The following is an 11,288-nucleotide window of genomic DNA, read 5'->3' on the forward strand; positions in this document are numbered from 1 at the left end:
TCGCGTGTCTGACATGTGGGCCGGAAGAACCTCGGACCCACATGGCATCCATATGCTAGAACAGGCGAGCCGCACGATCGCCGAAGCTCTTTCGGCACGGCACGTTCCGGCGGCGTGTCTCTGGCTGGCACGCAAAAGGGGAGGGGAGGCGAGGCGAGAAGCGAAGCTAACGGAGGGACGGCTGGGCCCCACACGCAGCCGCGTAATCAAAACAGAAAATAATCCTCCTCTAATCAAGCTGCTGTAACCTCCACCAGGATCGCTCTGAACTTCCTCTTCCAATCCTGCCGGGGGATCACGACGAGCGTGGAGTAACCACCCCGCATTGGCCAATTTTCCGTTTCCGTTATTAATCCGCATCCAAAACCCCCCTCTCGCTGTGCCTTTGCTCCCTGCCTTACCCTTTTTCTCGTCCTCCCCGCCGCCTCGCCCGTTCCAGCTTTCCATTGCCCCCATCCCCGCCTCCAAAAAGCACAAGCCCGGAAGCCCCACCGCTCGCCCCGCCCGCAACGCGCCCCCACGCCGCACGAGCGCGCGCTCTCTCCGAACCTTCGGGAACACCGACGCGGCGGCGGCGGCGGCATGGGAGAGTACTGCGCCTCACCGGAGGGGGACTCCGCGCTGGCGGCGGCGTCCCCGGCGGCCACCCTGACGTTCCACTCTCCGTCCCCCGCGGCGGCGGCGGCGGTGGCCAGGCCAGGGTACGGGAGTTGCGATCGCCGGTACGTGAAGCAGGTGTTCGACAACCTCCACGGGAGCATCTCGCTCGACCCGGTGCGCTCCGCTCCGCTGCCTCCTTCCTTCCTTCCCTGCCCCTCCTCTCTCCTAACTCATTGCTCGTGGATTGGTTGATGATCCTTGCTCCGCCCTCGCTGTTCGGGTGTGGAGGAATCGTTGGGTGATGCGTTCCTTGCTGCTATTCGTCGGTTTGGCTTGCCGCTTGCGTTGCCCCCCCAATCCGCATTCCTTGTTGTTTGGTGGCCACGCGGTGCAGGATTACGCGACGCCCTCTCGGTTTTCGTTATGCGTCTATTTTGTTTGATTCTACGTTCTCTACTGCCTCTTTTTAGTCCATCGTTGCCATTATTCTGGTCGTGTGAAAGCAATTAGTATTTGCCACCCTGGAAGGGTTTGCCCCGCACCTTCAGTTCGTCGTGCCAACTGCTCTGGTAGATTAGTAGATTCCCATCTCATGTGTTTCTAGTAGTTAAGCATGTGCCGTATTGTTTAGTTTTAGTATTTGGGCCTGTTGAAGTGTTGCGCGTTGATGTTGGTGTGGCGCATGGACTCACATTGCATGATTAACTGTGCATGTGGCGTCATGTTTTTTTTGTTTTCAATTAATAAATTCAATGGGGGTAACGTTTTATGTCCATGCTAAAACTGCACGCAACATGCCTATTTTAATCTAGGAGTAACTGAAGAATAATACTACTCCACTAATGCTACCTTGACAGCGACTGGTATTATTTTTGTTGACTTTTATTGGGTCATAAACAAGTCTCAGGTGGGGTATGTGTAATTAAAAATTGAAACTGTATCAGCATTTCAATTCTCTATTTTTTGGGGGGGTAGACAGTTTCATATGTGTGATTGACTCCACTGTGTTGGAACATCAACTGCAGGTGTACATGGCAAGTCTATTCTGCCCCCTTTTTGATTTGGTTGATATACACTTTACATCATTGCATCTATATATCTTACTCTCTTGATTTCAGTGCTTTTGATAGCCATGGACCCAATTCTTTTTCTAAATAGCATTACCACATTAGCACCAGGCCCATTTCCAGTGATAAGTAAAAACTATGATGATTCGTATATTCATATTTTAGGAAATTTGGACCTTAGCAGACTTCACCATTAGGATCAATGGGAAATTTGTTTGTTCTATTTCTGCAGTAGTCATTTGGGCTGTTCAAAAACAGGTTGACACTAATTGCACTAAATGAGCATGCATGCTTTTGCATCTGCTGAAGTTTGCATTAAAGCATTTGTCTGTAACCTGTTTGGCTTGGTTTTCATATCCCCAATAGTCATGCCTGGTACCTATGTTTTCACATTTCTGGCAAATTAACCACTTTAAGGTTTAATGCTTTGCATTTGTATTAAGGCTACAATACAATTTGGATGTGCTGAAACTGATGTCTGACATATAGTTCTCTCCTGAACTGGTTATGGCGTTATTCAAGTAATTTCTGCTGCTCAAACATCCCTTTATAAAATAATATAATCGTTACAATCTCTGCCTTACAGCTTGCTCTGCAGTTTGTGGACACTGAGGAATTTCAGAGGTGGCTATGGTTTTCCTTAATTGCTTCTGCACAATTATCTATTCAGCTTCTTTGATTGCCTATCATGATTTGATTTTAATGCATTGTTCCATTTAGGTTGCGGGACCTAAAACAACTTGGTGAGTTCAGTTTCTCTGTTCCTCCGTGATATCTTAGTAGTTATACTTGACAGAAATTATGAAAAGACAATGGAGTTCCGTTGCTTGTTAGTGAATGTTAATATGTACAGATTTATGTTTATCCCTTTCTGGCCCATGTTGGCCTTATGGCCCATTCGGCCCATACTTTGTAACCCTAGACTGGTTATTCTTCCTTCTTCCTAACAGTGAAGAGATATTGGCATTCAAGCAGAAAACACTGGTGGTTCATAATATTTAGTGTCACTAAATGAGCATGCATGCTTTTGTCATTTGTATTTGATGTTTACATAAGATGCTTTCAATAATTTTCAGGTCTTACATATCTGGTCTATCCTGGAGCTGTTCACACACGCTTTGAACATTCACTAGGAGTTTATTCGTTGGCTGGGAAGGCTATGAATAATCTTAAAACGTATCAGGTGTGTATAGTATCAAATCTCAATTCTTAAATTGATTGAAATCCTGGAATTTTATAGCTGAATAATTAAGGGTAATGTTTTCCTTCGACAGGGAGAAGAGCTTGGTATTGATCGCATCGACATGCAAACTGTGAAGCTTGCAGGTTGGTGCACTCATCTGGGGCTCCATTAACTATTGAATATCTTTATGATCTTTGTCATAATCTTGTTCAGGCCTCTTGCATGATATTGGACATGGCCCCTTCAGTCATTTGTTTGAGCATGAGTTTCTTCCTCGTATTAATCCTGGCTCAACCTGGTGATTCTCTTTCAGCCTTTGGCGCCTTTCATATATGCTTTCAATTATTTTCAAATTTCTACTTTTGCTATCCTATTTTTGTTATGGTTAGATACTTAGCTTCCATGGCTCAAAAGACAGGGCCTAAGGTTACTCTACTGGCATAGCTGTTTCATGTGTATGCATGTATATGTTCTCTTCTCTGGTGATCATAGTTATAGTGAATTTTGTACTTTAATTGCTACTCTTTATGCCTTTTGACATCCTGACATTAAAGTCCCATGCTCATCGTTCATTCTTATTGATTGATGATATAGTGTGGTCATTCCACCATTTATGAAGACACTCATGTTGCTATGTTAAATCTACTTGGGATTCTGGTTGGTCTCTTATTTGCTTGTTTATGCTCTTTCAGGTCTCACGAACGTATGTCAGTACTGCTGTTGGACAGTATTGTTGACAAACATGCAATAGATATTGAAGATGATTATCTCAAAATGGTCAAGGTATAAACTTCATTTTTATTTCAGCCCTTGTGCGGCACACACTAATTGTCACCATCTAGCAAATTATCATTTTTTTTCTTTAACTTAGGATGTTAGAAGTCTTTCGACCTCTCAATATTGATGAATTCACTTTAACATGTTATGTGATTTACCTGTTCTCTTTATATGTGGAGTAAGCAGGGGGTTACACATGAAAAGAAAATTAAAAAAATCAGTGCATACAACTCGTTTACTAATCACAACACGCATATAGAAGTTACCAACCTGCGATTTTAATTTAAAATGTTTTGCAGGAGATGATAGGTGCCAGCTCTAAGTCTGCCACCACAAAAGTATGTATCTTGTTCTCTGTTCCCAGCTTAATTATCTATCTGTATTGAATATGGATTGCATAATTTAGATGAATTTGAAACCTATTTCTTCAGAGTGCAAAGGATAAGCATTTTCTTTATGACATTGTTGCTAATGGGCGCAATGGTATAGATGTTGACAAGTAAGGGCCAACTTTCAATTGAACTAATGACATTTCCTGCTATATGCCCATAGTGGTTTCTGCTATCATCTGGTTATGTTTTAAGATAGTGTAACTGCGCAGGTTCGACTACATTGACCGTGATTGCAGAGCATGTGGTCTTGGCTCTAATTTCCAGTACTGGAGGTACATTTCGTTTCTGTTGTTCTACCTGTGTTAAATTCTTGTTTTCTGCTCTCCTTGTTGAGAATAGGAATCAATATAATCAACCTTTGTACAATAATTTCATCTCCATACGCTCTAGGTGCTGTACGTTTCAAACAAGGTGCCCTTTTCCCCCTTCAATTTTACATGGTCCAGTTGCAGTATTGGGGTTGCCCTATGAAAATTGCAGCATTTACGTTTGAGCCATTTCTTCTGGGTGATTTTGTTGATTATAGATTACAAATGATCATTCATAGAATAAAAGACTGATTAAATGTGAATGTAAATAGCAGACAAACTGGAAACATGTTAGAAAATAGGTTTCCTTTTCCTGTTCTGTCATGATTCTTGCTGTGTCTGTTACCTTCGGTATCCTACTGAGCCACACTAAGCGTATGCCACTTTATCTACACAGAGAAAGGAATCTCGTTTCTCCATTGGTAATATTATAGCTGGTGTTAATCATACACTAGAAATTTAGACAAGGCCTTGTAACTTTTATGATCAAGGACCCTTGTCTTGCAAGCATTGTATGAGACTTGGTTAAATAATTGCAGAAACTTACAGGTGTTAGATAGTTGGCACGTCCTGTGTTTGTAGGAAAAGCTCATATTGATCTTTTGTTTGCTGCTAGTACTGCAAGTCGTTATTACATCTTGTAAATTTATATTGCCTTTTCCCTGCAGGTTGATGGAGGGCATGCGAGTGATGGGTGATGAAATTTGCTATCCTGCCAAAGATTGTAGGTGCTTTATATATAGTCCTCACCTGCTTAAATTTTATCTGTTCTATTTTCCATCACATTAAGACATCATAACGTGACTTGTCATGTCTTACTGGGAATTATAGACTTGAGCATCCATAAATTGTTTTCAACACGTGCTGATCTGCACCGGACTGTCTACACCCACCGCAAAGTAAAGGTATCATCCATTGCCCTACTTTTGTTGTTTCGTCATACCTTTGTTTTAGTTATTACGTACAAAAAAGACAAAAAAGAAACACATTTGCATCATCTAACAACACCAGCAAGGAAAAAAAACTATGAATAAGTCCAGCTTGGAGACAATATTTGTGTAGCTTTTAAATCACTCAGGATTCAGATATACTCCTGATTGGATTTCCTGTTATCACTGGTATACAATTGATTCAAAGATTTTCTTTCAATTCCTACAGTGAACATCCATATAGTGTTATATCATAAGGTGATAGATGAAGTCTAGTTGACTTTTTTTAGTTGGCCTAGCTTTAAGTAAATGAGTCTCATGTTTCCAAAAGTTAAATTCGTCGTTTCATAGAGATTTTAATTGTAGGTGCATTTAAGTTATACTTGTTAATTTTTTTATGCACCTGAGTTATATTCATGGCCAACACTCTTGTAGTGTAGTGGTAACTAGTAAGCTCCCTAGATCCAGGGTTCAAATCAAGGTGGTACAGAAAAAAAAACTCTGCTAGCTGCAACCCAGAAAGTAGTGGCAGGGCACCGGCAGCCCGAGGCACCTGTGGTCACCATCCTAGAAGGTCGTTGTTGACCCAGGTTACGGTGCGGCCCTAAAGGGTGAAGCCAGGTTTTAGGGGGTTTCTTGGCCCGTGTGGTTGAGGCTTCTTTTTAATGATAAGGCCTCAAGGTGGTTGTTCCCTGGGGTCGAGTTTTTCTTTCTTCCAGTCCTGTTATGGTATATTCTGGTTCATTCTCTAACAGTCCTCGATCTTTAGGCTGTTGAACTCATGCTTGTGGATGCGCTCATTGAGGCTAATGATTACTTGGGAATATCATTGCATGCAAATGATGCAGAAGATTTTTGGAAGGTTTGGTGCCAGTCACTGTTATTTTATTGTGTTCAGAGTTATTTTCCAGTCTATCCATCTTACTTCGCCTGAAATTCCAGTTGGATGACACAATCATTAAAAGCATTGAAACTGCTCCCAATGATGAACTGAAGAAAGCAAAAGAAATCATTCAACGTATTCGCCGAAGAGAGCTCTACAAGGTATAGTATGGTTTTTGTCAATACACTGCTTCTATATAAGTGCTATTTTGTCATGTCACTTGTTACGTGCTTGGTGTAAGCATTTGTGTTTTAGGAGATTCTGTTTCTCTTACACATGCAGTTGCGTCTATGTCCATGAAATTAATTTGAATTAATGAACTCTGCTCAATCTTATACATTGAAATCCTGCAAACTATTATATCACAGCTTCCTTAGAGCATTCTATTTTGTAAATAATTGTGCTGGAACAAATCAAATTCTTTGCAAACGTAGATGAATCTAGTGATGAACCTGTTTCATCAGATCATAGCTGCAATAAAGTATACTCAAGAGGAAAGGTTGTTTTCATCTTGGGAGATCTGAATGATAATGCCTACGTGAAAAAACATAGAACTGATGCAACATGTTTATGCATCATGTAGACTGTAGTATAGCTATTCTGCTCTTACTAAATAGATATTGACATTTTTGCTTGGGTGAGTTTGAAAACAACTTTTCTGTTGAATAATTGCACGGATAGCATCAGCTCTGTACTGATGTACATAATACTTAAGCTTATCTTCCTTTTTTGTAGAAGTTTTACGTTATTCTATTTTGTCGAGTTGCAGTTTTGCAATGAGTATTCTGTTCCAAAGGACAAGCTGGAGCATTTCAAAAACGTAACTGCACAGGACATAGTTTGTTCACAGGTTTGCATCTACTTTTGCTCATTTTTAAGCTGGCTGCAGTAACCTGACCTCTGAAGAAATCTACTCTTCATTTTTCTAATGTTGACGCTACTGTCCTTAGAAGTCTTCTGAAGTGCTGCTGAAGGAAGAGGATATTGCTGTCAGTAATGTTAAGATTGATCTTACTCGTGGAAAAGACAACCCTCTTGAAAGGTTTTGATGTTTAAATGCTACTTTATTTTACTGATTTGATTTAATAGGATGTATCAAAATTCTAACCAATTACTCTACTTGATGTGCATACAACCATTCTCCAGCATCAAGTTCTTTAAGGTAAATAACTTGCTTTGGATAAACTCTTCTTTGATTGATGGAGCTGTTAATTCAGTAACTACTATGTTCTTGCAAAATCATGAGCATATGTCACCATCCATCCTTTATTATTTGTGTTCTTGTAAATCTCATACTTGTGGGCCATTGTTATTGCTTGCATGGCATTTAAAATATCTGTTGTCCTAAATGTCGTCTATTTAAAAATGGATGGAGCACTATTTTTGTAGCTGCTGACAGAATATAGTGTATTAAGCCATTGGGTATTTATACATATATCAAGTTGTGAGCACCATATGTTTTTGGGTACCTTCTATTACTATGGTTGCGACCATATTTTCTGAAAAGGCTGGAGCATAGCTCTTGAATGTTGAAGCATAGCTATGCCTGTTTTCCGTGTTGTTTTTCTGAGCTACATGATTAATAACTATAGATGACCCATGATAGATGTCCTGTAGGAATTCTCTGGATTGAGATATCTCCTAGTTTCCCATTTGGCCTGAGCAGAATTTTTTGTTGTGCCAGGATTTTGGATGTGATGAGAAGTTCACCATCACAGATGACCGGGTCAGCCACTTGCTACCTGCCTACAATGAGGATAGAATCGTGAGGGTCTATGCTAAGAAGCCGGAGCTGGTCAGTGAACATTTCATTCATCTACTTGATTCCCATCAATTACAACCAGTTTCGTAATGTTGATGAAAACCTTGGTTACAGGTGGAAGCAGTGTCAAAAGCCTTTGAGAACCTCCAAGTGAAGATGTATGGCGAGAAGACTCAAGTGCACGATACACCCAAGAAGAAGAGGCTTAGATCCAACTAGCCAGTTGGGTTTTGTCAAATATCAGTCTTTACATAGTATACGACACAGGAAAATAGCTCTGACAAACGAGAAGAAAGCAACCTCTATAGCTACAACATCCCAGTATTCACAGATTTTAGGTGGTAGTCTGCACTGGGAAGGTGTGGATATTTTGTACAGCAGGCGACATACAGACAGAACCTTGTCTGAAGTGTAAAAGCTCTCCTAAACTATGCTACATAGGCATAGGATGGATAGCTAGCTGCCTAGCTCGATACCGAATGCTACGTGGTTAGTACTTGTACTTAATACGCATCATCAACTATTCAACTCTACGGAACTTTTTTTTTTTGAAAAAACAATCATGGTGAAGTGGTGATGGCGAACCACCCCATAGGCCATAGGACGTTGCTCTGTTTGTGATAGAAGTGCTGGCAGTGTGCTGCGAGATGGGAATTGCAAAATGGAAAATAATAAAAAGAAAACACTCCTATTGGGGAAACTATTTGCAAAATTATGGAAATAGGAGTCAGCTTATACTAACATTGTCCCTCGTGTACAGCTTATACCTTATACTAACACTATCCCAATAGGCCAATACTAACTGTTACCGTCATTCTCCATTTTTTTTTTGCCTTTGGTTCAACACAAAAGCTTAATCTTATAAGAAAAAATTGGACAGTTCACTTATACTAACACTATCTGTCATATGCAGGTTTCCTCAAGTCTCAAACATGAAAATATGAGTGAGCGGCAATTATTTTATCACGCCGACCAGTATTCGACGTATCAATTCAAAGATTCAAGGTGAATTCACCCGTACTTCAACGATGTCCGACAGCGGCGGCATGACGTCTCTTGCTTTGAGCAGGTCGCAGCTAACGCGCGCCTGTTTTCCCTCTCCTGCCTGCCACCGGCTGCCTGCCTATCGGGGAGCAGCAATGCTATGTTGTTTATGTGTATTCGAAACTTGAAATGCGGTCTCAAAAGCACATCCCCTTTGATATGTATACTCAGGTTCAGGTCCATAAGTCTATGTGACTATTGGTGTTTGTTCGTGGCCAAAAATTGCCACACCACTGGGTCACAAATTTTTAAGCTGTTATATTAATAACAAGTGCCTTGTCATAGTTTTAGCCCACTTTGCCATAGGACTTTTCCTTTGCTAAACCATGAATAAGAATTTAACTAAGAGGTGTTAGAATTAGGCTATCATTCAAACACGCCTAGTTTCTCATGCCGAGACAGCAGATCATCAGGCCACAGTAAAACCAAATGGTGCCAATCCCTTAACTTTCTTGGATAAACCCAACCCAAACCAAACATGTTTAATCTCACGTAGGCTAAACTTTTTTTGAAAGGGGCACGTAGGCTAAACTGAGATGCCATGTAGGCTAAACTAATGACATGGCAAGAGCGAAGGGATGCATTTCATCTAAATGAAACCAGATACACACAGTTGTCTATGTCTAGAAACGAAAAGGAGCCCCACCTTGTTTCATCCTATGCCTTGAAAACAGAAATGAAATCCCGCTATAACCAATCGTTTTCACAAGAAATTAAACCGTACAGCTGTGGAGATATTGTTTCTTTCATCATCAACCCAAACTTATTTGATGTGGCACTTTTAAAAACAACAAAACAAAACTTTCCAATGACTCATGTTAGTTGTGACCAAAGCGTGCTATCTGTTCAGTTCTCTATATCATACGCATGTAGTAGAACCATCAATTAATCATTTAATTGGTGCCTTATACGGTGTACTTCTCCGCATGGTTTTTTTATATGGACATTACTTTAATTGGATGGACCTTAACTAAATGATCTAAAAGTTAAAAATACACCAAATTTAAATGCTAGAAGGTTATTTATTTTGAGATAGAGGGAATATTACTCATTAGCAGTTAGCCTTCTCTCTCTTCAGCATTCTCGGTCACATAAATACAAGTAAAGAGTCTGATGCGAACATATATATATTTATAGCTAATTAAGTTGTATTGATGGAGAAGAAATATTGTAGATAGCTTGGGCATTTAAAGGTGGCAAATTAAGTTGTATCGATGGGAGAGGAAATATTGTGGATCTTGGGCAATTAAAAACGGGTAAAAGTACCATTACATGAAGGCTTCTTCTTTCTATGGACGAGCATGTCACGTAGACAAATGCTGGGCACTACCTTCTCATGGATGTTGTGGCGGTCGCGCAAGATCTAGAGATGTAACTAGCTAGGTGGCACCACTCTAGGATTTGACCTAAGGTTTAAAAGTGTTGTCTAATATTAAAAAGATTGTATATCGACCATCCTATATTTGACTTATTATATCTAGATGGAACGTTCTTGCTCTAAATTCTAGCTAATGATGAGATCTTGGAGCGTGGCGCAATAAGATAGAGTAAAGACTAATATTATGTTTCTACATGCTTATATTTAATAGCTCATCTTACTCACTGATTTTCTACTTCAGTTGAGGAGAAGATGCACCATTAAGGCCACCAACAATATTCCACGTGCTCAAAAACAACCCATAGTCTTTGACTACTAAGCATGTGGATGTCATGTGCTAGTTTTGACTAGAAGAACTTTTGGAATTACCACCAGCATAATGATGAAATGACCTCCAACCAAGAAAAAAAAAGGAATAAATTTCTCTCAAAGCTCCGTCATATCAGCATACACCATCAAACTAGTGACATCATTCTCTCATAACTCCTGGTAAATAACGAACCAGCTGATAGCTCGGTGGTTGAATTCGCTCGTCGCAGCGGTCGTGAGCCCGTGTTCGAGCCCAACTCGAAACTAGGGGTGTACCTTATAATTAAAATCTGCACTACAGTTGTGTACCTAAGCGGAAAGTCAGAGACACCGAGAATTTCAACCAAAGTAGAGGAGAAACAGCCCCCGCGTCCCAGTTTTGATTCGAGGAGTCTTCCACGCCAGGTCGGGACGGCAGGAGGGGCTGCCAAGAGGAGACGCGCAGGGAGGAGCGTGTCCGCGGGCTGCACAACGCAGGGGAGCGGCGAGGTGGTGGGCGGTGCGGGCGCCGTCGGGGGTGACGAGCCAGCGCGCGACAGTGCCTGGCCTCCTCTCCGGCAAAGTGACGGGCGGCGCGGCGCTGCCGTGGTGGTGGGACCGGAGGGTGACTGCCTGGACGAAAGCCCTTGCCGGCCTTCGTGCCGAGGCACATGACA

The 11,288-nt window shown here is 41.3% G+C and overlaps 1 protein-coding gene across 2 annotated transcripts; it reads left to right on the top strand.

The window, feature by feature from the left end:
• The first annotated feature begins 303 nt into the window (after positions 1 to 303).
• LOC117858589 (uncharacterized) lies at positions 304 to 8,434 on the top strand. 2 transcript variants are annotated; one of them, XM_034741686.2, is made up of 19 exons: positions 304 to 774; positions 2,254 to 2,291; positions 2,388 to 2,410; positions 2,744 to 2,850; positions 2,942 to 2,993; positions 3,064 to 3,148; positions 3,543 to 3,633; positions 3,927 to 3,965; positions 4,059 to 4,126; positions 4,229 to 4,291; positions 4,996 to 5,051; positions 5,159 to 5,232; positions 6,026 to 6,118; positions 6,199 to 6,300; positions 6,909 to 6,989; positions 7,093 to 7,181; positions 7,286 to 7,301; positions 7,824 to 7,934; positions 8,016 to 8,434. In XM_034741686.2, the coding sequence occupies exons 1-19, from the start codon at positions 583 to 585 to the stop codon at positions 8,118 to 8,120; spliced, it is 1,485 nt and encodes a 494-aa protein (XP_034597577.1). In that variant the 5' UTR covers positions 304 to 582; the 3' UTR covers positions 8,121 to 8,434. The 2 variants fall into 2 exon arrangements, with proteins under 2 accessions (XP_034597577.1, XP_034597576.1); XM_034741685.2 differs by having other exon boundaries at positions 311 to 774; positions 7,090 to 7,181.
• The last annotated feature ends 2,854 nt before the right edge of the window (positions 8,435 to 11,288 follow it).

This window comes from Setaria viridis, chromosome 5 (genome assembly GCF_005286985.2).
Source record: "Setaria viridis chromosome 5, Setaria_viridis_v4.0, whole genome shotgun sequence".
Lineage (NCBI taxonomy): Eukaryota > Viridiplantae > Streptophyta > Magnoliopsida > Poales > Poaceae > Setaria > Setaria viridis.

What these genes read in the sequence shown, in the direction of transcription:
- LOC117858589 (XM_034741685.2), top strand. Translation starts at nt 583, where the DNA reads ATGGGAGAGTACTGCGCCTCACCGGAGGGGGACTCCGCGCTGGCGGCG. An exon ending in GGAGCATCTCGCTCGACCCG is followed by an intron (nt 775 to 2,253) that starts GTGCGCTCCGCT and finishes TCTGCCTTACAG; the next exon opens with CTTGCTCTGCAGTTTGTGGA. An exon ending in CTAAGTCTGCCACCACAAAA is followed by an intron (nt 3,966 to 4,058) that starts GTATGTATCTTG and finishes CTATTTCTTCAG; the next exon opens with AGTGCAAAGGATAAGCATTT.